A 26,087-nucleotide genomic window follows, 5' to 3' on the forward strand; every position below is an offset into this window, starting at 1 on the left:
CCCCCACCCTAATTACACTTTGTAAGAAGGCTCTACTGCACCTGGTATATGCAATATTGATTTTCTCTGCTATAGCCAGCCATGTGCTAATTTAAAAACAAAGAGGGTATTTTTCTTTTGGTTGAACATCTATTAGAAGAATATAATTGTCCTACAGTGGGTTATGAATAATTCAAAATATTCCCTAGTAGCTGCAGCGCATGAAAAATGGGAGAATTTACCAGAGACCAGTCCTGGCATATCCAGACTGTACGAACTGCTGGTGTATATGGGAAGGAAGCAGCGGCCAGAAAGTGAACTGAGTGCTGAAGGGAAGAAAATCAATGCAAAACGACAAAGAAAACCCAATGGACATGCACAGTGAAAGTGAGGGAAAACATCCATGCATAATAGGCCTCACAGTGGCGCTACATGGATTCTGTATTCCGTGGCCACATAAGAAACACACACTTCTCTGCAGTTGCTCCTTTCAAGCATTTTCTATTTATGTGCTTTAAAATACCCCTTCTCAAAACACTTTTGAGGCAACATGAGACAATGCTGAAAATACTTCAGTGGACTAGAAGCTTGGAAATCTATTAAAATCTTTTGACAATGTTGCTAGAAATACATGCCTCTGTTTTTGTGACTAACATCTTTACAGTTAAAAGTGCTAACCCTCAGCAGTACAATTTCTGCTACACGAGTCATAATAAGAAAACATTCAGCGAAATAAAACAACAGGGTTATGCCCATAAAAATTAGGGATTACAGCAGGATATTATGAAATAGTAATTTCCAATGCAATCCTAAAAGGAGTTGCATCCTCCTAAATCTAATGAAGTCAATGGGTTTACAAGGATGTAAGTCTGTTTAGGACTGTAGCGCTATATCAATTTCATGTGCAGACATGCATTCCTTCTTCATTGTTTTATTAGACTTTCTCCTCCAACGTCTATAACTAATTTTGGTGGTGTTCATACCAGCTTAAAATGCTTATTGAATTCATTCCCCAGGATTCATGAGGGTTTCCCCCCCCCATAACTTTCCTCTTTCTTTCTCATTAAATCTGTATCTTGGGGAAAGTTAGCATATATTACATTTTGGCTATGAAGGACAAATCTGAAATAACAACTATATTTTAAGCTGTGAACAGCAAACAAGTGATTGATTGTCATATGGTTCAGGTATTTCTATGTCCTCACTGATTACTGCGTTACGAAAGCCTGCCATATAAAAAAAAAATTCTCTGAAGTCAATGCGTGAGGCCTGCTTTATACACATTCAGCGAACGTGGTTATAGAAAAAGAATGCCGCTTTTTGGATTGCAGGTGGTTTATTCCGGTTTTGAATGTTTTGTTGCATTAAAAAAAAATCTCAATGTGAGCAGAGAACAAGGCAGGGGGAAAGCATCTAACCCAGGGGTCCCCAGCCTCCTTGAACTGATGGGCACCAGTGGAGTTCTGACACCAAAATGGCTGCCACGAAATAGCTGCCCCAAGAGGCGGAGCCAGCAATAAAATGGCTGCCACAGCATATCTTCAGTCACACTTTGAAGTTTGTTATGCTGTGGTCAAAGCTGGTGCCAAAGCAATATTTAAAAAAAAATCTGTATAACCAATCAGAAACCTTGCTGGGCAGCCCCCTCCCCCTGGCCTCACCCCCTTTTGAAAAACACGTGGTAGACTTCAGGAACAGTGCCTGTGGCCACCACATTGGGGATCCCTGATAAGCCATTCCATCCTTTGTTTGCTCTGCTGTTTGTTTGTTTCTTTTGAATTTGCACGTTGTTTTTCAATATAGGGGAACATCCTAAAACGTAAATTCCCATCATCTTCTACGGACAGTGTGAAGCAGAGTAATCCGGTTTACCTCTGTTGTGGCCTTTCACAACTAATTCCACAGTATGTTTAAATCAGGCCTGACTACTCTGGAGTAAATGATTTATCCATGGCAGTAAGAGTTCATAAAAGCTGAAGGATTGGTCTTGACTTGCAAATGGACAATGCCCTATCAACTGTAATGTTTATTTGGTGTAGTGGTTAGGAATGCGGACTTCTAATCTGGCATGCCGGGTTCGATTCTGCGCTCCCCCACATGCAACCAGCTGGGTGACCTTGGGCTCGCCACGGCACTGATAAAGCTATTCTGACCGGGCAGTGATATCAGGGCTCTCTCAGCCTCACCCACCCCACAGGGTGTCTGTTGTGGGGAGAGGAATGGGAAGGCGACTGTAAGCCGCTTTGAACCTCCTCCGGGTAGGGAAAAGCGGCATATAAGAACCAACTCTTCTTCTTCTTCTTCAGAGTACTGGAGTTCAGCTGAAATCCTCACAACAGATTCAAGGTCTCTGCAATATGTCTACTGCGAAATTTCGGCTTTGCCCTAAATCATTTCCACCCACCCATCTAGAAGTTGTGAGGCTATTCTTAAACTGCTCCTTTTCATAATCTATTTTTTATATTTCGACCACAAGGCCGAAGTTTGGATTATGCTTCAGTTTGTGTTAAAGGAATAGTATCCAGGAGTAGGGTTAGCAATGAGTTTATTCCTGTCATCAATAAAATAATCTGTGGCAAGAATTGAGGTGAAGTAGTTCTGGCTCATACAAACTGAAATCCAACCATCTCATTCTGTAGATAATAAATACTGTTCTACCACCATGCCAAACAGACAGCCACATTAAGATTAGCAATTATTTTAGGGCAATTGCTTAGGGGGGGGGGAATCATTTCTCCCTTGAAAGGTTTCAGAAGCCTTCATTAATTGCCGGCAAGACAGAATAGATCAATCTTTTAACTTCTTATAAAAATCACATTATTGTTAAGCTCATCATTGTACATTTTGCTGGTCCGTTTAGATTTTTGGGTAACCTAAAATCGCTGGCTCTCAGCTGGATTATGGAGGTTAATGAGGAACTTATTACCATAAAGTCACTTAATGCTTTGATTCTTGGCTATGCCTAATTCATGGTGAATGCGTTGTACGAGTCGTTTGGGTAATTCAGTGGTACATTTTGGCCTCATCCTGCAAGCCCAGCTTGTGAGGGGTTTGCTGCGCCATGCAAAATGGCAGATGCTCCTTATGACAAGGGAGTCAGAAGACCTTGTTTATCACAAACAGGAAGCAGCTGCCAGAAAAGAGAACAAAAATAATGTGTGACGCACAGGCCACAAGCAAGACAGTCATGCGCACCAATGTTCAGGCCTCAGACACATTCCTGTTCCCTCCCCCACCCGTCAGGCTGATTAGCTTAACAACCCACTCTGGTTTCTAACATGCAGTGTAGGTCCCGGTTTGACCAGATCGTAAGAGAGTCATGATAGGATGCCCCCTCCCGTTTAAATTCAGAGCCACCAGAGGAGGTGGGCAGAATCAGACTGCAGGGTGAGATAATGAACATTAACCCTTTCTCCCTGCATGGTTTTCTTGATCTTGAAAAAAAGATTTGGCAGAGTCGGGAAGAGTGATTTAGCTCCAGATGAAATGGTTAAGTACCACTTTTCCCCACAGAAAGGGTCGCTCTCAGGTGGGGAGGAAAAGGATCTCACAATTCATGCTATTGTGGGGAGAGGAGTGGGGAGGCGACTGTAAGCCTCTTTGAGCCTCCTTCGGGTAGGGAAAAGCGGCATATAAGAACCAACTCTTCTTCTTCTTCATCTTCTTCTTCTTCTTCTTCTTCTCTTCTTCTTCTTCTTCATCTTCTTCTTCATCTTCTTCTTCTTCGTCTCCATCTTCGTCGTCTCCATCTTCGTCGTCTTCTTCGTCTTCTTCTTCGTCTTCTTCTTCGTCTTCTATGGAATCCACCCTCCAAATGTGCCAGTTTCTCCAGGGGAACTGAGGCTGGTTGTGCGATAACCAAAGATCTCCACCTGCCACCTGGAGGTTGGCAAATCTACTCATGTCATTTTGGTGACCTGATCTCCATCTTACCGTCCACACCAGCTTTGAACTTTGTAAGAAGCTATGGCAGATTCAACCATCATGGGTCTCCTTCCATTTGACCTAGTTTGGATCTTAATATCTGACTGTGCGGGGGGGGGGGGGGAGTTTGTTGAGCCTCTGAATTTGAGAATCTGATAAAATATGGCACTGCCACAAAATTACTGCTGGGGCAATGGGGTCTATCTCAAAATGGCTGCCATGGGAGGGTGTAACAAACCACAATATGACTGCCTTCCATAGAAGACAGGATATTCTCTGCTTTGGAGAAAAGATACTATTTTCAGTTTCCAAAGAAAGGGGAGGGGTTTGCCAGATTTAAAGATATAAGGGAGTGATGAACAATGCAGCTCTTCCTTATGTTCTTCTTTTGATAGCCTGGCAATGTTCCTGAACTTTTTCAGGACAAGAAATAATGTTATATCCATGAAAAAGGGGGTTGGTACAAGGTTGTATCAAACACTGGATTCTTTCGAGAAGATAAATTCCCATAGGAGCTGACATTCAAGCAAGTTAAATGTTATTATTACTATTATTAAACAAAGTTGAAAATGCTACTAACAGAGCACAATGTGTTGTTTTGTAGGTTGTTAATACGTGCAGCATAAGTTTATGTTCTTGGGCCAAGGGAGCTTTTTGATGCAGTAAAGCACAATATATACAGATGACACAATGATAAGCTTAGTTCCTGAACTCTTTGTGACTCGTATTTATAGCATCCATTTCCCTGCTATGCAGTTCTATCTATTTTAAGGAACTAAATGGTGGATTGCTCCCCAATGTTTTCTGTATTATCAGACAGCAGTATTTCAGTTTTGACATTTTTTTCTGCAATATTTTGTTCTGAGAAACCACTCAGTTCTATGTAAACACTCCTGAGCTTTTTGTATTCTTAAATGGCCTACCTATACACAATCTGACTTCAAAGGAGTCCTTGAAATTGCACGCTGTTTCATTCAGCCAAATACAATAACTATTAGCAGCAATTTCTGTCCTCTGATTCTCTCTTTGTTCTTGGTGCATATTCACAGGCAATTGATCTTTGGCTCTTTAGCAAAGGAAATTAGTCCACTTGAAAAATGCTTGCAAAGCCCTTCTTACCATGCCGAAACAGCGATTTGCTTTTAAAAACTTGAACAATGCTTCTGTGAAGGTGATCTGCAGGAGGGCTTCAAGTGTCCATATTATTCTTCACGACATACCTGTGGACTTTGCAAAAGCAACCTCCCACAATTTTGCATCGTTATAATAACTATTGCTAGCACTCAGGTTGACTAAAGGTTTCTGAGAAATTAGTTACTTGGATTAAACAAACAAAAAAAGACTGGATGTATACAGAAGGGCCTTGCTAAACTGGCCTGGCCCTTTGAGGAAGATAGCCTTTCTATAGTTGAATGAACTTAGACATGATCTAACACGATATCTTCTCCATTTAGAAAGGAGATTCTTGCATCTCGCAGCTAAAAATGTGCCGGTTTTAAACGTTCTTTCCAATGGGAGTAGATTTACTGAAAGTGCTGTAATGCAGTTGGAAACAATTATATCTCCTTGTCTGCCGCGATGCCCACATTTTTCCTTTGCAGCTCTTTGTGAATGGTGGATTTCAAGAAAGCAATCTCATTCATTAGTGTTCCTACCAGGCTCTAAAATGAATGCGCATATCTGAAACCAAGTACCATTTAGGAATGTATAATGCACATAACTGTGGGCACAATTGATCTCACCGCTCATGACCCCTGCTGCCCCCAAACACCCACCATCCTAATAATGCTAGTGGAGAGTGTTGGACTGAATTTGAAAAGACCCTGGTTCCACTGCCCTAGGCTAGCCTGATCTCATGAGACTTCAGAAAGTAATCGAGGTTGGCCCTGATTCATACTAGTTTGGGAGACAACCAAGGAAGGCCAGAGTTTCTGAGTAGAGCTAGGGAACGGTAAACCATCTCTGATGTCTCTTGCCAGGGACTCATGGGAATTGTAGTCCATGAAATCTGGAGGGCCACAGATTTGCCACCCCTGCAGTCGGCTGCAACTGGATGGCACTTCCCACCCTTTGGTTGAAATCCTTGCTCAAATAATGATGATGACGACAACAACAATAAATTTCTATACTGCCCCTCCCCATGTGGGCTTGGCGGTTCACAATAATGTTCAGGTCACATGATGAGTGAGTCTGACAAGGCCTGCACAGAACCACTGTCTACTCAGCCTAAACTACCACTGTCTCTCAACCTAACCTACCTTGCAGGTTTATTGTAGGGATGTGGTAGGATCATTCCAGGCATAATATACCTTGGAGATTAAAAACAAACAAACCCTTCATGATTTTTTTTCCATAGCAGAGAGGAAAGGGTACTGGAATGTTGCATTGAACACAGCATAACCTTCTTAAATATACTATTTTCCTGACTAAATCAACAATACATTGCCATGCTCAAGGTAATATATAGGAGGGGGGTGAGTTACATATAACAGAACAGCAAGACATACCAGAACTACAGGGTTATGTCATTGTCATGCAAAATTCAAATTGCTAATTACACTGACCATTCAAAATAGCAGTGACTGGTGATAACACAACCAGCTGGTGAAAACACACCCATGGCTGAGGAATGGCAGAGAAATTCAGACTTTGGGGCATGCAATCTGCTTTCTTGATGAATTCTAAAGCAACAGTGTCACGAACTGCCATAGCAGAAATATTAACTACACGATCATTCTTAAATCTAAGCGGGTTAACTACTGTAATCAGGATTTTATGGAACAAAGGAGTAAAATGAGGCATATTTGAATGTTTCGCAAAACTGGAAACGGAGTTTGGCTTGTCAAAATCCCTTTATAGTAATTTACAAATAAGGATGGTCCAAACATCCAGTTTGCCATTATGAGCGGACGGAATTAAACATCTAGAAGATAAAAATGTTGCCAGGACAGGTAGAGGCTGGATTTCTTTATGCTCCCCACAATTTTTTTTAAAAAGGGAAAATAGTACATAGCTTCATTTTTGTGCCAACTATAATCCTGGAGAAAAACATTTTTAGTATTAAAGAAGACCTACTATATGAGCTGGCCTAAAATGCATATAAAACACAGATAAAATAGACAAGAGGATTCAATCACATTCTTTAACGTTTGTTGCTGTAACACCTGGTTCGAGCCCCAAAGGAAGACTCTAGTTATTTGGGGAAGATTCATGGATGCAGGCTTGCCACCATTGTTGTTAGATATGCTGGAGGTTTGTAATTATGTTTTTTAAAAATTCAAGAAGATTCAGCGGTGGGCTGCACTGAAGCACCCGTCCCTAGGACAGACGCGAAGCAGCTCCCGGAACCTTAACCCGGGCACTCTCTGCGAGCAAAAAGCAACTGGTGCTCCGACCCACGAATAAGTATAGGGTGGGCATCAAAGAACGCCACCTCCGGGCGCAAAAGAAAAGCAACTTCCCCGCAGGCACCGCTGGGATTCGAACCCAGGATCTCCTGTTTACTAGACAGGCGCTTTAACCAACTAAGCCACGGCGCCAGCCGCTAGATTGAGCGGCAAAGCTGCCTTCCTGTATCTTAGAAAGCTTCCAGGGCGCCGTGTTTCAGCCTCCTTTCCTACTTTGCATGCTGCTGCTGCTGCCGCCGCTTGAAGGCAAAGGAAAGGAGAAAGGCTCCACATTTCCGCCTAGAAACGGCGAGGAAGCAGCGCCCCGGAGCCTCCCCTTGCTTCCGCCCTGCAAACAAATGCTTTTCACTTTGCAGGCGCTCCCCCGGGTTGCACTGCTCAGGCGTTACTTAATTTACGGAACGAGCTGTCTCAACCCACCCACCCGGCTGCTTTGCGAAATGCATTTCCCCTTTTTGCGACGCGCTGAGCCCCTGTTGCAATATCAGCCGGTGGGACCATCCAGCTTCCCCCACCCCCGGCTGCTCCACGTGTCCCCCGCTTTAGAGTCAGGAACTTTGCATATTAATGACCCTGCATCATGAGGATGGTCGGCAGGCCCTGTCCACGGTGCCTCCCACCGGCTCTGGGCTCGCTTGGCTTTTCGGGGCTGGTCCCAAGCTTCACTTTAGGTCAGTTCTGGATGAACAAGCCTGGGGTCTCGGGCTTCTTCCCTTGCAGAGTCACAAAACTGCCTTGCAAAAGATGTTGATCAAAGCAAGGGCCATGCAAGGAAATCCAGCTGTGCAACTGGGGAAGTTGTCCTGCCTTTTAAACTGAAAGGGTGCAAAAAAAAAACTTTCCGGAGAGTTTAGGAAACTCTTGTCCATCATCTTGAGGACCTCTCGGAGGACTGGAGACGTACCAGAAGACTGGAGGAGAATCCCCCCAGGAGTCTGAACACACTGGAAAAGTGAACAAATTGGAACAAGATACAGATTCAATAGGAAGAGCAGAGTTCTACATATGGGTCATAAAAATGACATGGGAGAGATACGCTTCTCAGTAGCAGTGTGTGTGAAGGAGATCTTGAGGTACTTGTGGACAGTAAATATGAGCAGTCAGGGTGATGTGGTGGTAAAGGAGGCGGATAGTGTTTCGGGTTGTATTAGCAACTTCAATCTTTGGACCTCCTTTCTGTTTGAATATGTAAGATCTGTAGTCTACATGAATCAACAGTATAAGGAGAATATCCTTCAGGGGCACAGGTGGTTGGGGCATAGACCTGTATTACTGTGATACTGACTTTGTTTTTAAGACAGAAAATTATCCAAGTTCTTTACGCAACTGTTTTCTTATACCAATAGCAAATTACTATTTATTCCATTATTAAAGCACATTTAAAAGCTTCTACATACCAGATTAAGTTTCTCATACTGAGAACTCATAAAACATAATGTTAAGAAAAACAGATTTCTGAGACATGACCTCCAGGTTTTAAGACTTCATTTTCCATTAAGCAATCTTAAAATTTCTAGAAGAGGCAGAATCCATGCTGGTACTTAGACAATTCTGTTCTTAACTTTATTGTATGGTGAAAACTTTCCTTGCCGCCAGCATTTATTCTTAAGGATGAGATGTCTTGCAAATTATTTGCAAGGGAAGTTTTTGGCAACAAGCAAATATGTGAAACAAAATGAGGGCCACAGCGAGGCACAATGAAGAGAAAGAAACAAATGGTGCAAATATAAAGAACAGGGTTAACATTGTTAGAAGTGGTTCACATATTGCATGCTGAATTTAATAATACAGGTGCACGTGGCATTGTCTTTCTCCCACTGCCAGTAACTTTTTCGATTATGCTGGAGAAAAAAGCTATATAGTATTTAGTTATGAGATTGCATTTGTAACAGTCATTTTTATTTAATGGCTTTTGCGTTCGTAGGACGTAACAGACTATCCGGTCCTACAGGGATCCCGGAATAAAGTGATTTGAAAAATGGCTGCTGCACAGTTAGGCAGAAAAAGTGTTTCCACTTGTCAGTACCCCCTGAATTTCCCAACAAAGAAATCACACTAAAAAAATGAGTTCTAGACATACAGGCAAAGGCGACCTAGAATCATGTTCTAAACGTAAGTGTCTTGAACAACTGATACATAGTGCAAGCATTTAAACATTGATTCATTTACAAGTCTGCTGGCAAGGCAGGAGGCACTGGTAAAACACACTTGTGCGCTTTCAATCGACAGAAAACACATCTCGTTTCCACTTTGTCTTCCTTTTCCTGGAAGATTAAGAAGGGCTTCTCACATTCTTCACACTAATAAAAAAAAGACATATCTATGATTCAATTGCAATAGATATTTTCAACAACAAGTCAAAGCAAATATTAAATGCATCCATCTTAGACATATTTTGTGCTATTGCTGTCATGCCTTGGCTTGTTTTAATGCCTTTGGCCTGTTTTTATGGGTGTCTTCCCATTGGTTTCAGTTGGTGTGTTTTAATGGTTTTCTATTACTATCTTAGATAGAATCATAGAATCATAGAGTTGGAAGGGGCCATACAGGCCATCTAGTCCAACCCCCTGCTCAATGCAGGATCAGCCCTAAGCATCCTAAAGCAACATACAGATATACAGATATATAGATATACAGACACCTAGAGCAGGTCTTGAGAGGCGGCACATACATTTAGATTTTCTGAACGAATAATATCTAAGCACTAAGCAACAGCTAGCGAGCAGCCGTGGATGTCCGGCAGAAAACATTCTTCATTCTACAAAAGAAAAACTCTCCTGAACTGTTACCAGCCTCGGTGTGGGTGTGTGTCTTGGCAGTATTCTATTTTGTAACTGTATCTGTATAGTGCATACTGAGACTGAGGTATCTTGCAAAGCACCTCTGAGGAATGGAACAAAGCCTACTGAGAAAAACCTACGAGCCATACAGAATGCTGCTACCTACCTGGCACCTTCTGTATTCTACATACATGGAGAAGCCCTGATCTGGGTGGCCCAGGCAAGGCTGATCTCGTCAGAGATCTTGGAAGCTAAACAGAGGCCCAGGTTCGCATTTGGATGGCAGACCACAAAGGAAACCCAGAGCTGCTGCACAGACAGGCAATGGCAAACTAACTGTGTTCATCTCTTGCCATGAAAAACCTACAAGGTTGCTGTAAGTCATTTGCAACTTGAAGGCACTTTCCACCACCATAGACGGTCCTGTTTGGCTGATTTTATTTTGGAAATTGACTAAGTGGGCAAGATAGCATGGATAAGGTGTGCTGGATCTCTCATCCCCACAGAAACACTTGCATGGACGGAAACATGAGCTCTCAGTATCTATAAATGTAGCAAATTCCTACCTTTCCCTCTCACACTAAGCTTTCCTGAGTGTGCGCCGCTTTGCTCTGTTCACACATGCCTAGGATCACAATGCAGCAAAAGCTGATAAAGCTTCAGCATTATCTTCTTGGAGAAATAAAAAATATCCTTAGCTGAGGGCCATTAGAGCTAGATGGCAGGTTTTTATTTCTACAAGATGTGCTAAGGACTATAAACTTTTGTTGTATGGTGGAAGGATAAGGTTACTCCACAGTGTGGGACGTGTAGCTCCCGTGTGCTCAGGCTTCACACATTCACGGACTGAGACCAGACATTCAAAATAAGTGTTGGCATAAATAAAGCTATATTGGTCTACGATGAGAGCAGATGCAATTTGACCATCACCGGTATTGCTTGCAGCGTCCTGGAACTCAGTTAAAAGGAGGAAGTCTGTTTGTACTCACAGAGGGAGTTGAGCCTAATAGCTCTATGAATATACTGACCTTGGCTATCTTTGAGCCTCTTGCTCTTATAGCTTGTATTACCATAGGGATCTCATTTGCATTTTCAATGTCCCATAGCCTCAAAGTGCAATCCTAAAATATCAGGAATATTTCAATCAGTTAGCTGAATGACACTGTCTCCCCACTGTTAATTCAGATCTTGCTAGCAAGTAATGTTTCTGTGGGAGGGGGTAGGAGCTGGGTCCGATGTAAGATATATTTCCAAAGATCGTCAAAACAAAAATGTGTCACTGGCTGGAAATATTACTCGCTACAATCTTCTAAGTCTATTAATGTCATTGGGCTTAAAGGGCTTAACAATTTAGGGATAGTATTCTGAGAAAACTGATTTGCTGGGTCACATCCAAAACCTTCAATCTTGTTTTTCTGTCTTTTAAATTAGGGGTGCTATGCTTCTTCTGGGCACCAGTGGAAGATGGGGGATTGGGACTGCCACATTCAGGTTGAAAACCCCCTGGAGATTTGGGGAATGAGTCGGGGAAGGTGGACAGGAACCGGAGTAGAGTGCGATGCAGGTGTCCACCTTTCAAAGCATCAATTTTCTCCAGGGGAACTGATCTCCATAGTCTGGAGATGAGCTGTAATTCTAGGAGATCTCCAGGTCCAGGCTGGAGGCTGGCATCCCTAGCTTTAATTGATACCTTTGATGAAGTAACAATCAGCTTCTTGTTGCTACTAACTGCAGCATCTGTCACCCAATGATCATGACCCTACCAAAAAAACAAATGAACAAACCATTAGGATAAAAGCAGAATTTCCTGATATATTTTAGCTTGGTTTTAATCAGGTCCTAACTTAAAATGAAATTCACTTTCAAGCTTTTTTCTCTGAGCAGAATGTTATTTTTTTTGCACGTTAGATTCTATTATCAGTTGTTGATAGAAGTACTTCGCTTCTTTTGAATAATTTTAAAAATTGGGAAATCCCATAGTACTTTACATAATTACTGTATGTTTTTAACAAAGACTGTTTCATGTATTGTTGATTAGTTTAATGTAAACCGCCCTGAGCCTTCGGGGAGGGCGGTATATAAATCTAATAAATAAATAAATAAATAAATTTTTACAGCTGTTTTTTTTAATGAATTTTTATGTTCTTCACAGTGCAGATATTCTCACGGCTAATGACCCAGTTCTGTTTTCCACTGTAAGAGGTGGATGGGAAAAACAGAGGCATGTGAACATTCACAAAAATTGCTTACTGGGCTTCAAGTATAAGCAAAATGAACCTTAAACATCCCTGGATTGTTTTGTTTGGTGTTATGGATACGTGATGGCTATTAAACAACTGCAACAGGTGATTATGTTCACGTCACTTACCAGGAACCCATTTTCTGTTTATTTCTACAGGCCAGGCTTAGAGAGTTGATAGACTGGAGTTATTGACAGTAGTGCAATGGCAGGTTATCCCAAAAAATTCTGATGTGTATTATCCAAAGTGTTGTAGGCAATGGTGAATGGTTATGTGACCTATACAATGGGAAAGCTTACAGGAATGTTTCACACTTGTATGGTGACAGATGGGGCAAACAGCAAATGGTGGGGTGGGAGCCTTTAATCACTGACCGAGTTTTATTTCTCCTATGTTTTTGTGAACTACAACTGAATTCCAGGGGATTGATTGGCTGCTTTGGCAAAGAATTATCATATGGCTGTATTTGGATGTGTGACGCAGTTTACTAATTTAACAGAATTAATTTTTGCTCTATATTCCCACTGTCATGTAGGGAGTTCGTAGTCTGAGGAAGAGTGCTTGCACTCGAACGCTCACGCCTTGAATAAATCTTGGTTGGTCTTAAAGGTGCTACTGGACTCTGATTTTATTATACAATGGGAAAGGACAGCATTGGTCTACTTAAAAATATATATATAAACACTGGGCTATTAAAAACAGCTCATGTAAGACCCTCCACTGTAGGAATGCGAAGAAGGCAAGCAAAGAGAGGTTCCCAGGTGACCATTCCATTACTCTTGTAGCAAGAACCTTTGTTATATGTCTGGCAAATTGCTCATGTAGTCCACACACTCGTTGTATAACCACAACTAAGTTCACCTTTGGCACAGCAAAAGCTTATGCAGCATACACACCTTTAAACTTATCTTTTTGTAGGCTTGTGTCAAATCCCAGATGACTACTGTTTTGTCAAAGCCACCCGAGACCAAAAGCGATGCTGAAATACAGAAGTCACAACCACTGCTTTGCATGTCGATTCTGTAGAGGTGCATTCAGACAAGGAAGATCTGACCACTAACACAGCTTAAATACAGCATTAAAAGCAATGTCATCATACAGGACATTATCAGAAGCTGCATTCTGGAAGGCTTTAATGGGTTTGAAAGTGAGGGCATATATTTATAGATGATCTACACATTCAGAATAATTTTGCGGTGTACCTTTTCTGGGAATGCACTGATTCAGACAGCAGCTGCAAATAGCTGTGTGTTTCCTTATTTGAGGCCCCTAACCTCCCCTCAACAGTTAACATGAGTAGAAGGCCTAGTCCAGTTTGCAGGTGTCTGAGATCTCAACGTCTCTGCACCTACCAATCTTATCTTTCTTCAAGGCTGGCCTCAAGAATGTGGCAACTGGTTAATCATGGGACCCTGTGCTCTGTTGTAAACTCAGGTGGAAGGGGGGGGGGATTAGAAACATCCTCTGGAAAGTTCCAATGAGGAATACTCTGGATTGGGCCTGAGATCACCTGATGCCAGAGGGCAAAAAGCTGTTATAGGCTACAGAGCTTTATTGCTAATGCCATCTTTGTTTGCTTAGATATGCTTTTTTATGATGGACTGCACCATATAGAATGCTTTTATGCTACTGCATGGATTTCATGTTGCGACAGATTGGCCATCTAATACTAAGGTCCTCAAAGTATCAGACGGAATAGCTTCTTTGTTTTCTTGCGGCTAAGTCATAAAGACTGTACTGCATACTTAATTCTTTCAATAATTTAATAAGCCTAAATATATTTTTACAAAGTCTGGTTTTCTTGTATACATCTAACCTTGAGGACCCAAGGTCTGGGAAGTTGGTTGAGGGGTTCCACACAAGGGAGTAGGAGCAATAACCTACTTATTGCTTAGTGCAGGGGTAGTCAACCTGTGGTCCTCCAGATGTCCATGGACTACAATTCCCATGAGCCCCTGCCAGCAAACGCTGGCAGGGGCTCATGGGAATTGTAGTCCATGGACATCTGGAGGACCACAGGTTGACTACCCCTGATCTAGAGGACCACAGGTTGACTACCCCTGGCTTAGTGGACCGGGTTTGGATCGCTGACACCATACAATGTTTTTTTGGACTTACAAAGCTAGTACATTACTCCTGTTATTAGTTTCAAGTGTGTACATGCCAACTGCAATGTTGGGAGCGAATCCAAACTAAGCAGAAGAAACATGACCATTATTGCCACAACTCGCTGGGTCAAGGGCTGCTGGTAGCATTGCTTGTGCTGTTGAGAGTCAGCTTGGCTTGTTCCTGGCCACCAACAGCCTTCCGGGGGAACTGCTCACTGGCAGCATTCCCAGCAAGTGAAAGGGCCAATCCCTTCCCATTAAGTCAAGCCTGGATTGTTAATGTTTCTGATCCTTTGGTTACTCATAGAATCACAGAATCATAGAGTTGGAAGCGGCCATACAGGCCAGCCCTAAGCATCCTAAAGCACCCAAGAAAAGTGTGTATCCAACCTTTGCTTGAAGACTGCCAGTGAATGGAACAGAGTGGAACAGAAATATGCTGAATATTATGCATTCAGCACAATAACATATGGCTCGGTGTTTTATTTCTCAGCTCAGTTATGCCCTCTTACACTGAACCTTTAATGAGCACATCCATTACAGAGCGTTTTAGAAAGCTTATTAAAGAGCAGTGAAAGCTACAAGTTCATTTTCCCTCAATTATATAAATAACTATTTAATCAAACGGAAAATCAGTTTGTTCCAAAAGTGAGAACTGAATTAGTCATGTGGCTTGAATGCCACCCTCGTGACTCCTTTGGAATAAATATCATGCACGTTTGTGCACAGAGGTCCTAAAAGTGGGCTTTCGTATAACTCACCATCTTTACTGAAAATGCAGCAGCCAACGATACCGATATGACCTTGTTCCAAAACCATGGGTCCATGGGAACGAAACTCCCCTGTTCTGACATCCCATAATTTTAAGACTTCATCCCAGCCTGCTGTGCACAAATAGTGACCATCCAAGGAGAAAGAGCAATCTGAAATCGCATTGGTGTGTGCCCTGGAAGAAATGTTTGTTTGTTTTTTAAATCACTGCAACAGGATACTGGAATGCTTATCGGGGTTATAACCAATCAATAGGACCCATCAGAGATTTAACATAGATAGCAGGGCTAGACTGGACAGCCGTTGGCAAACCAATGGCACCTGCTTCAAAGCACAGGGAACCATAATAATCCCCCCTCTTAAAAATCAAGCTGCTGAATTATCTGTTCCACTTAATATTTCTGGCGAGACCTAGGAGGAGGAATGGCTTAAGTGCCACTCAGTGCTTAACACCCACTCAGGGCAGCTGTCCCACCCCTGAGCGCCTCCAACCACCTTGCCTGTCTGTCCAGCAGCCAGCCAATCGCCTTCCAACCCCCACCCATGACCAACTCTGCTCAGATCCCTGCTGCCTGAGAGCTGCTCCAGCCAGTGAGTTCCCAGCCCAGGGGCCTCCAGCCTTTCCAGGTCCTGGGGGGAGGGAGAGGCCATCTGTTGAGTTCTTCCAGCCCACCCACCCCCAATCTAGCACCTGTTGTATTCCTGATTGCAGCAGGCTTTGTCCCTAGAAATTATATAGTTCTTTGCTTAACTGGCAACTTTCTATCAAACTGAACCTATGTAGCTAAGTAAACAAATGTTAAAGGCAATCAATGGCGTAAGAAAATCCCGTGCTGAGGACAACAGTGGTGATTAGGGAAGAACATTACTTCCGTTTGAATATGGGAGGCCTGTGCTCGTTGATGTGGAGAATTATTGCAAGCACTTCTGTGGACAAGAAAGCTGTACATGTTATGATTTATATTCAAAATAGGATTATCCAAATGTTCCATGTCTGAAGTGTGAAAGCCAAACAAATTTTCCATCTGTTTTAAGGGCAGCTCTGACAGCACTAGTGTTTGATCATGAACATTTGCAGGATTCAAAAACTGAACACTCCAGTCTTCGCACGGCCTGCTTTAAAGCCTATATAAGTGCCTCTAGAACTATCCTTCACCAATGTTATCAATGGGAGTTAAAAGAGTTTTGCTTTAGTTGGATGGCTCACTTGTCATTGGCATAACATTATGGCAGCCTTTCCCAATATTTTTACCACTGAGAACCCCGAAATATTCTTGAAGCTTTGAGAAGTCCCCGAAGTCGCACAACTGTGCAGAATATAGTTAGGAAGCATAGCTGTGTACATGCCCATCTCGGGCTCCTCCCCTTCCCACCCCCTCCAGTCCACCTCCTCCAACATTTTGGGCAAAGGGGGCAGGTCGACATGACCATATATGATCACATAATCTAATAAATTGTATACACATTTTAAAAACTCCCTTCCCTTCAGAAAATACTTCCAGGGATGTCAAGAAACCCTGGTTGAGAAAGCCTGCCCTGGGGCTTGACTGAATAAATTCACTTGTTCCTGTACTCATGGTAACAATTTCCACTCTGACCATTTTACATGATGAACTACAGCCACATCATTGGCTGCCCCGGTGCTTCTTACTTTTCAACAGTGATTGTGGTGGACTGGGCTATGATGTCCCAGAATTTTATAGACATGTCAGATGATACTGTAGCTATTCGCTGGTTGTGAGGATCAAAGCGGCACCTTCTCACTGTGCTTCTGTGGTGCTCTGAAACAAACACAGACCTGATAAGCTTACACCTCTGTAAGATGCTCTGAGACAGGGACATGTTCTTATACACAGGCAAAACTATCAGCTATTTTTGATCATAGAATCATAGAGTTGGAAGGGGCCATACAGGCCCTCTAGTCCAACCCCCTGCTCAATGCAGGATCAGCCCAAAGCATCCTAAAGCATCCAAGAAAAGTGTGTATCCAACCTTTGCTTGAAGACTGCCAGAGTCTTGGTTTCAAGTTCCTTTTCATCAATTGACAATGGAAGAGCCCCTGAAATAATTTTTCAGACTTTGAATATCCCCAGAAGTGATGTCAGCTGACCACACCCACTACCACAACCCCGGAAATGACATCACTTTCCATACCCTTAGCCCTCCTTTTGTTCCCTCCCCCTGACTTTACTGCTACTATGGTGGATTTGCCTCATTTAGGCTGGAAAGAAGAAGAGAAGCTGAGAAGACAGCTCAACCCCCTATACCATGCCACTTCAGAGCTCCCGCGGACCCCCTTCAGAACTTCCACAGAACCCCAGGGGTCCATGGACCCATGGTTGGGAATCCCTGCTCTAGAGGAAAGGAAACACAAAGTATTTTTTTTTTACTTCTGGAGCCACAGTTCAGGCCTTTATTGAATGCAGGTTGATGAAGGGTAGGAACGAGGGTAGGTGCATATATCCATCTGTATGCAAGCAAGACAAAGGCCCAGTATAACAGTTCTGCTCAAAGTCCCTCCAAAATGATTGCAAGATTTGTATTTGAGAGTCCTTCCCCAAGTATGAAGGATACGAAGTATGAAAGATAAGATATCAACCCAAATTACCTCTGATGTACACCACTGGTTTAGCATTTGCCGCATCAACAAGGCATAAAGCGTTTTCCATATCAGAACCAGAGACAACGTATTTACCATCATGAGAAATATCACATGACGTCAGAAGACCATCCTGCTCAACGGACCACTGCAGAAGACCACAAAAGCTGTTGAAATCAGGCTTTAAGAGTTAATGATCAGCAAAGGTCCAGTCCTACAGACACAATACTGGTGGTGCTCCAGTCAAAGTCTGTGATCACTAGGACTCACTTTAGGCCATGGGACTTGGATTAATCATATATGCCCCTCTTCCTGCAATCCTACCCCATGCCTATACCATCATGAATCACAACAAGGGGGGGGGGGGGAGAGAAGGGACCTATATTATGGCTCAGCAGGTAAAGCACAGGCTTTCAATACAGATCTCACATTCAGTCCAGAGCATTTCCTGTTAAAGCAAATAGCACAGAAGACTTTTCTCTGAGAGGTGAGAAAGCTTCTGTGAGGCAGACTCACAGGCTGACAATATAAGGCAGTTTCTTATGCCCACATGGTACGCACTGGAAGACAGTTTTATTTAGGTCTACATTTTAGTTTTTACTTGCTGGCAGTCCTAATTGAGATTTTAAGTTGAAGTCTATTCAGTGTTTCTAAAATAATTGTTTACCCTGTATACCACCATGAGTTCCACGAGGCTATTAAATGACTTTAAAAATAAATGGTAAGGTAGACTCATGCCTTCAGCCTGCAACCAGCCTCTTTCTCTCCAAAAATTACTCCCCCACCATGGGATCCCAGGTATATGTTTCCCAAGGTAAACTTGAGTTTCAACCTAAAGGGAAACTAAACCTTAGTTTGCAGCACACACTTGCCAAGAGATCAATACTTACCAGCACTTTTCCGGTTTCGGTATCCCAGGCCTTCAGCGTTTTATCATACGAAGCTGTTATCAATCTAAAAATGACGCATAAAAGAGGCCAGTCAATTCTTGAGATGTGAGCTTCACGTTGTCTTGTTTGAGGAAGGCGTACAGTGGAGGAATGAAAGTGCTAGACATCGATGCAGATCTCATCCAGCCTTAGAAACTAAGCACCATTATTCTGAGCTGGATGGAAGACCACCAAGGAAGTCCAGGGTTACAATGGAGAGGCAGGCAAAGTTCATCCCTTGACTTCAAAACCTTATGGGCTTGCCTTAAGCTTGCTGCAACTTCATGGCACGTTGTGAGTTCTGCTACCTTTGTTTACCCTGAACTTTTGTGTCTTTCCAGCCAGGTACATGGCAGGTAGCTATGAAACAGGTGCAGCAGCACCCAGCATGGGCAAGGAATGAGATGAAAAGCTGCCCCTGTTACCCAGCTGTCTGCTAGTAGTACAAGCACCTTGTGAGAACAGGAGAAACTGCTTTCAGAATTCAGTCCATAGCTGAACTTGCTTAATAGATGCTGTGACTGGCTTACTTCTTCTGATGATTAGCAGATAGGGAACCTCACCTTGCCATTCACTTTAGCTGTCTTCACAATGGGGCATAGGCACTAGAAGTAAGGTTACCCACAACCGGGAAGGGGGGAAATGTCCTATCATTTCAATAGGATGTTCTATACTAGGTGTTATTTTCCTTCATGCCATGAAAAGCTTCATCTTAGGAATGGCAACTGTTCTCACAGAGCAGTAATATCAGGGCTCTCTCAGCCCTACCTCCCTTGCAGGGAGAGGAAAGTGAAGGCGAATGTAGGCCGCTTTGAGAGTCCTTTGGGTAGAGAAAAGTGGCATATAAGAACCAACTCTTCTTCCTCTTCAGTAATATCAGGGCTCTCTCAGCCTCACCTCCCTCACAGGGTGTCTGTTGTGGGGAGAGGAAAGGGAAGGTGACTGTAAGCCGCTTTGAGACTCCTTCGGGTAGAGAAAAGCGGCATATAAGAACCATCTCTTCTTCTTCTTCTTTAGTAATATCAGGGCTCTCTCAGCCTCACCTCCCTCACAGGGTGTCTGTTGTGAGGATAGGAAAGGGAAGTCGAATGTAAGCCGCTTTGAGACTCCTTCTGGTAGAGAAAAGTAGAGTATAAAACATTTTTTTTCTCCAAGTTTTTAGCAACCATAACAGGATAGAGGGGGGCAGTTGATTCTTCATCAGGTTGGAGGATTAGCATCCAGGGCCTTGCTGTGTACACAGGGGAAGGTTTTAATAGCTCACTGTTTTCCTGGCTTGAAAGTGCACTCAGAGTCAGTACCAGTATCATCTTAAGAACAATTTCCTAGGGAAAAGCCCCACTGGATAGACCCGAGTTGGATTCTGAACAGAGATCTGCTTGGTATTGTTCTCTAAGGTATACATGTAGTTATGAATATGAAGAGTAGCGTTTTTTTGTGGCAGCTAATGTTCCATGGTGACCCTTCTATCATTGACACCGCAGCAGAAAACCACAAAGACACATTATACAGTAAAGTCATTCAATAACATTGAACAAAAAACCTAGTACATTTCTTTGTAAAAGGTGCTTATGTCTACTGTAATAACAGTTTATCTTTACAACCAAAATACCATTTCTTCCTGAACTTCTCAGAGCCTGCCAAACTTGTATAATAATATGCCTATCACTGTAAACACATTTTTCATAAAAGTTAAAATCAACCGCAATAATAAACAGCAGGAGACAAGAAATTTCAAACATTGATCTTCTGACAACCAGAATGGCAATTTTATTGCAACAAATTTTTGCATGCTTTTTATTTATAGCTAGACTAGACTAGATGAGGTTGCTTCAGTCTCTTATATTTCAATTAATATATGTCATAATGCAAAATCGTTAAATTCATGCATGTGCACTGATATATTTTTTTCCAATAAAAGCAGTTGAAAGAGAGCCTTGCAGAAACTAAACTTAACCCTTCCCTGCCTTTTTACCAAAATCTGCCAGCAGCTCGATACCAAATTATTCTGTAGTAAGGCAAAAAAGTGCAAAGTACTTCTTCATCCAAAGAGTAATTAACAAGTGGGATTCACTGCTGCAAGAATTGGTGGTGGCTTCAAGCACAGCTGGCTTCAAGAGGGGATTGGATAAATATATGAAGCAGGGGTCCATGAGTGGCTATTAGCCAAAATGGTAGTCAACCTGTGTTCCTCCAGATGTACATTAACTACAATTCCCATGAGCCCCTGCCAGCATCCAACATGGCTTCTCTTGTGTTCTTATGTTTTAAAAGCAAAGGAGGATTAACTTTGTACAAAGGACACAATCCAGTCTGTCAAAGCATCCAAGGTAACCAGAGCCATACCAGTTCCTGAGCACTCCAGCCATGTAACTTCCTTGTTAAAGTACTGATTGCTGTAATTCTGGTTTGCTTCTTTCTCACACTTTTGGTTTCTGGATGGAGCACCAAACCAAGACAGGAGGACATTGCTGTGCAGACACAAGGGCTTTGTCCATATGCTTGCATAGAAGCTCTAATAAGGTAAATTGCTGGAAGGGGTTTTATTACCCAACTTACATGAAGAGGGGAGTACAGATGAAATGTTCATGCTGGAATACATCTTCAGGTGATGTCTATTTCTTTCCTACCTGCCCCAAGTGCAGCCTATTTGTTGTGTTCCTTAAGAACACTTTCCTGGGAGTAAGCTCCTCTAATAATCTTGGATTTATTTCCAAGGACACTTGCTTAGGGTGGCTAAGTTTTATAATCATTTTTCCTTGGATCTGGTAAAAAGGCACAATTCAGTTCAACAGATAATCAGGACTGTTGCATTATTCATTCACCTTCTGTGATCTGGACTCAGGCAGCATTCTGAAATGGGTCCCACATTTTCTTGCTTAAAGGTCTGAATAGGGACCCTTTGAGAGACATCCTTCAGGAAATATAGAGTGTTGATTACAATCCAGCATGTTAAAATCATAAAACAACATCTGTAAAATACTAATTAGCAACACAGATATTTCATTTGAATATTTCTAACAGTTTAAAAAAATGAGTACAGGATTCAAGGGTTTGAATGACAAGATCTATCAGACTGGTTAATTTAACGGTGTTTTCTCTAAAAACAAAACAAAACAAAACAATTCAGGATACTTAAGGAAAAAATGCAACCACACACAACATAAGTGGTTTTTAAAATTCCCTACCATCTATTCCCATTTTCCAGTATCTTGGGTCCAAGAACATCAATAAAACAAAACTGCATATTTTCCATGGATAAGCATTTATACTATCTGCCAAAAAACGTGTCTAGTCTACTTTGTAAAACATTATGTACAATGACCCGTCATCAACTCTTGTGCAAGTGAAATCTGCAAACCAACTGTTAAGAAGTAGGAAAATCTGCCATTTTAATTAAGCATGTGCCATAGTTTCAAACACATTTTAAAATAATCTGTTGGACCTTCATTAATGACTCACTCATCCTTTGTTTAGATCTGATAAATTAAGGCTGAGAGTTTAAAGCAGTATGATCCATTCCTTTGGATTTGTGACAGCTTACCCAGAGTTGCACGGTACCATCGCAAGAGCCTGAAATAATTTTTGTGTCATCGAAACAGAAGTGACAGGAGGTCACAGCATCTGAATGTCCTTTTAAAATCTTACAACGAATCTAGAAATGAACAGAACAGATTTCATTCTCATCTGCCCTGCTCTGATCTTGGATACAAGTCTAAAAGGAAACTAATGAGAGGCAAAAACTTAATTAGAAATAACTTCTGTTCTGTTACACAATATCCACGCCTGTTCTTTCTCATACATTCTCACACGAAACCTGGACGATGTCTGCTTCAGATCCCTACACTGTCTGTTTCCCCAGAACATTCACATCCATCCAAAGGCTATTTGTATAAAATGCTACCTTGCCAAGGAGACAGTTTACTCCAAACAGTTCTCTAAATCTAGTGTACTTGTTAGGGCAGTTTTTTAGAGGAAATGATTCAGGGAGTTATCAGTCAGCATCGTCACCATACCATACCGGAAGCTGACACAGGAGAACAGAACTAAAAAACGGATTCTGTTACTATTATATGCACAAAAGTTCCTTATACCAAATACATCCAATTCATCAAAGTCACTATCCTCTCTAGTTGACTCAGACTGGCAGTCGCTCTCCAGGGTCTCAGGTGGAGGTCTTTCACATCACCTGTTTAAAGCAGCTTGCATCTCACCTTGACTGAAATACATCAAAAGCAAACCACTCTCTACCAGGCTACACCCCCAAAACAGGGGTTAAAAAATGCAGTTTAGTGGTTAGACTAGGATCTGGGAAAGCTAGCTTCAAAGCCCCATTCTGCCATGGAAGCTTGCTGGGTGACCTTGAATCACTTCTTCTCTCATTCCCTCATTCTCTCCACCTAACCTACCTCATACAGATGTCATAAGGATAAAATGGCAACACAATACGGTATAGCCCCTGGTCTATAGCCGTATACTCTCTCATTTATCTAGTTCTTTTCCAGCAGATGATACCTTTGGTCACATAAGCTGAGGATTCTGTGATAAGTAAATGCACCCCAAGGCTCATCCCTTGGAGCAGGGGTAGTCAACCTGCGGTCCTCCAGATGTTCATGGACTACAATTCCCACGAGCCCCTGCCAGCAAACGCTGGCAGAGGCTCGTGGGAATTGTAGTCCATGAACATCTGGAGGACCGCAGGTTGACTACTCCTGCCTTGGAGCATCACCCCTGTTCACATTCCCCATGCAACATACACCCACCCTTTAGATGTAAACTGACCCCAAAGCAAGTGGGGTTTTTTTTAGGGTGTGTGTGTGGCTTAACTCCCTCCAAAGGTTAAATAAAAGAAATCATGCAAACAGCTACTCATTGCATCAACGAAAACCTATTCCCAATGGTACAAGGCAGGAAAACGATAGAAAAAGAGTTTAAAGCTTAAAGAAACGGTGAGAAAAAGGGAATGAAGAAGATCCATCCCGGGGTTCTGGAATGCATCGCAACTCCTATGCACGCTCCTCTTTCTTAGGCCTTGGGGCGGCATATCATTCGAAAAACAAACAAACGAATTAAAATGAATAAAAAGGTTGCAACTCCGCGCCCTGGTTTGATCTACAGCCTACACGCTCCGCACAGCGACGCTTCCCTCTCCCCGCTTCTCGGGCCCGCCGCCGGGGCCTCCCCGCCCTGCACCTTGGCCAGCCTGCCGTGGCCGCCTTCCTCCTGCCCCGGCGAGACGGCCAAGGGGTCCAGGCTGGCCGTCCGGAGGCTGCCCGGCGGCGCCATCCCTGCCCAGGCCGCGGCCCGTCGCCTCGGAAACTCCGGGCCGCCGCCCCCCCCCCCCCCGCAGGCCTTAGCAACAGGCCCCGCAGGCCTGACAGGCCCCTCGCTCCACTTGGGCTCGCAGACGGCATCCTGGGCGAAGTGACGCCCTCCGAGGCCCACTTGACGACGACGAGCCTGGAAGGGGGTGGCTCCGCTTAGGATGGCGCGGCCAGGCTTTCGTTGCCAACCTCCAGTCGGGGTCTGGAGGCCTCCCTCAATTGTAATGCGTCTGCAGACAGGCCATTCTCAAGGGGGGGGGGAGCTGGCACCGTGGAAGGGGGCTGGAGAATGTGAGGTTTATGAGGGGGCCCGGTGACGTCATCAAATGGGGTGTCGAGTGAGGGGCAGCACAGAAGCCAAAGAAAGAAAGAAATCCCTTCGTTAAGCGGTCTGTTTGCACGTCCTTGAATTAATGCATTGGAGAGGGGGGAAAAAAGGGAATGCAGCTGCTTCTCTTGGTCAAATGTTTTAGAAATCTTTCTTGCGTATGTATAATACAGGGGACATGGAGTGCGGATATTTCACTCTTCGCTTAGGCCTTTTTCAGCCTAGTTCATTGCGCAAGTGGCCAGGGGACCATGGAACCTGAGAAGAGCTTTTCAAATCATTATGGCAAAAAAAAAAAAAAAACGTTGAGAATGACCGCTCTGGAATACAGACATGTTCCCTTAGAGCAGGGGTAGTCAAACTGCGGCCCTCCAGATGTCCATGGACTACAATTCCCAGGAGCCCCCTGCCAGTGAATTGCTGGCAGAGGGATCCTGGGAATTGTAGTCCATGGACATCTGGAGGGCCGCAGTTTGACTACCCCTGCCTTAGAGGAACAGCAGGGTTGAGGTTGGACCCAGGAATTACACCCTACAGAGGTTGCTTCCCTTCCCCTAAACCGTGCCCTCTTCAGGCTCCATCCCAGAAATATCCATGTATATACCAGCAAAGAGCTGGCAACCTAGCATCCTGTCCACAAGTAGCAAACATTATTGGGGGGAGATTCTGAGACTCGGCATCACAAAATTAAGGCCACCCGGAGCCTGAACAAAATAGCACGTGAGGAGTGGCTGATATGTGACAGAAAGGTGTTAAAAACAGGCTCCCCCACTGAGCAGGAGGCTGGAAGATGTGTTATAACCCCCACTTTCCAATTTTTCCCCTAGGGATGCCTCCCTCCAGGTAGGGCATGGGGATCCCCCAGAGTTACAGATCATTTGCAGATTAGAGGTCAATTCCCATTGAGAAAATGTATGCTTTAGAGAGTGGACTCTGGCATCGTAGCTCACTGAGGTTTCTGTCCTCCCCAGGCTTTACTCCCAAATTTCCAAGCATTTCCCAACCTGGATCAGGCAGCATTTCCCACCCCATCCTCTCCAGTGACCAGGGGGGGCCTGGAAACCCTACTCCCCCCACCATGCCATCATTTCTCCTCCTCCAGGATAGTTAGGAATGCCATGGGCTCAAAGCAGGTTCTCTTCCCCAACAAGCCATCACAAGTCTTTTATAGAATATACTGATACTGATTTTGTTTTTCAATTCTTTTAATCTAAAGGTTGCTGGGATCGCCACTTGTGTGCCCTGTAGGATGGCAAGATCTTGCTTCCATTCACAAACTATTCTATGGTATTTTATACCGCTATATTGGCATTTCCCCCCATCCCACCTTTCTCCTGAGGTCTACCACAAGCAATGTATCAGTTACACCACTCTGGAAACCTTTCAAGCACAGACTGGCTTTATTAAAACATATTGGTGCTTCTCTACAAAATAAGGCAATATAAGCAATGTCATTTTTGGGCCAAGCATCAAGCCCGTTAAGCCTTCAGGTGGACAATATAGTATAATACACAATCAACCTTTCTTTCAACAAAGGATATTTGCTATAAAATTAATTTCATTCTCTCCCCCCCACACACCCAGCCTTTGAACATACTACATGCAAAAGACTTGGATGAAGAATCAAGCATGAAAATAGTGTCTGAAACACCAACAGTCCTAAGGCTATTTCCTACTGGATTAAGATAGGTATAACTC

The 26,087-nt window shown here is 43.2% G+C and overlaps 1 protein-coding gene and 1 non-coding gene across 4 annotated transcripts; both read right to left on the reverse strand.

Annotated features, from left to right (window-relative positions):
• Window positions 1-7,368: 7,368 nt before the first annotated feature.
• On the reverse strand, window positions 7,369-7,442 carry TRNAT-AGU (transfer RNA threonine (anticodon AGU)). Its single transcript has one exon. It is a non-coding gene; the product is annotated as a tRNA-Thr (tRNA).
• A 1,220-nt stretch (window positions 7,443-8,662) lies between these two features.
• WDR88 (WD repeat domain 88) lies at window positions 8,663-24,108 on the reverse strand. 3 transcript variants are annotated; one of them, XM_077309636.1, is made up of 11 exons: window positions 23,931-24,108; window positions 22,282-22,392; window positions 21,563-21,651; window positions 18,699-18,762; window positions 17,202-17,268; window positions 16,861-16,990; window positions 15,200-15,384; window positions 13,227-13,309; window positions 11,781-11,849; window positions 11,119-11,211; window positions 8,663-9,610 (listed from the first exon to the last, which is right to left on the reverse strand). In XM_077309636.1, exons 1-11 carry the CDS (start codon window positions 24,021-24,023, stop codon window positions 9,476-9,478), a joined length of 1,119 nt encoding a protein of 372 aa, XP_077165751.1. In that variant the 5' UTR covers window positions 24,024-24,108; the 3' UTR covers window positions 8,663-9,475. The 3 variants fall into 3 exon arrangements, with proteins under 3 accessions (XP_077165751.1, XP_077165749.1, XP_077165750.1); XM_077309634.1 differs by lacking the exon at window positions 17,202-17,268 and adding an exon at window positions 17,818-17,956 and having other exon boundaries at window positions 23,931-24,094; XM_077309635.1 differs by lacking the exons at window positions 17,202-17,268; window positions 23,931-24,108 and adding exons at window positions 17,818-17,956; window positions 22,511-23,386.
• Between the last annotated feature and the right edge of the window lie 1,979 nt (window positions 24,109-26,087).

The sequence above is a fragment of the Paroedura picta genome, chromosome 14 (assembly GCF_049243985.1).
Source record: "Paroedura picta isolate Pp20150507F chromosome 14, Ppicta_v3.0, whole genome shotgun sequence".
In the NCBI taxonomy this organism is placed as follows: domain Eukaryota; kingdom Metazoa; phylum Chordata; class Lepidosauria; order Squamata; family Gekkonidae; genus Paroedura; species Paroedura picta.

What these genes read in the sequence shown, in the direction of transcription:
- WDR88 (XM_077309634.1), bottom strand. Translation starts at nt 24,023, where the DNA reads ATGGCGCCGCCGGGCAGCCTCCGGACGGCCAGCCTGGACCCCTTGGCC. An exon ending in GCCACGGCAGGCTGGCCAAG is followed by an intron (nt 22,393 to 23,930) that starts GTGCAGGGCGGG and finishes GTTCATTTCTAG; the next exon opens with ATTCGTTGTAAGATTTTAAA. An exon ending in GAGGCTCAAAGATAGCCAAG is followed by an intron (nt 9,611 to 11,118) that starts GTCAGTATATTC and finishes TTTTTTTATTAG; the next exon opens with TGTGAAGAATGTGAGAAGCC.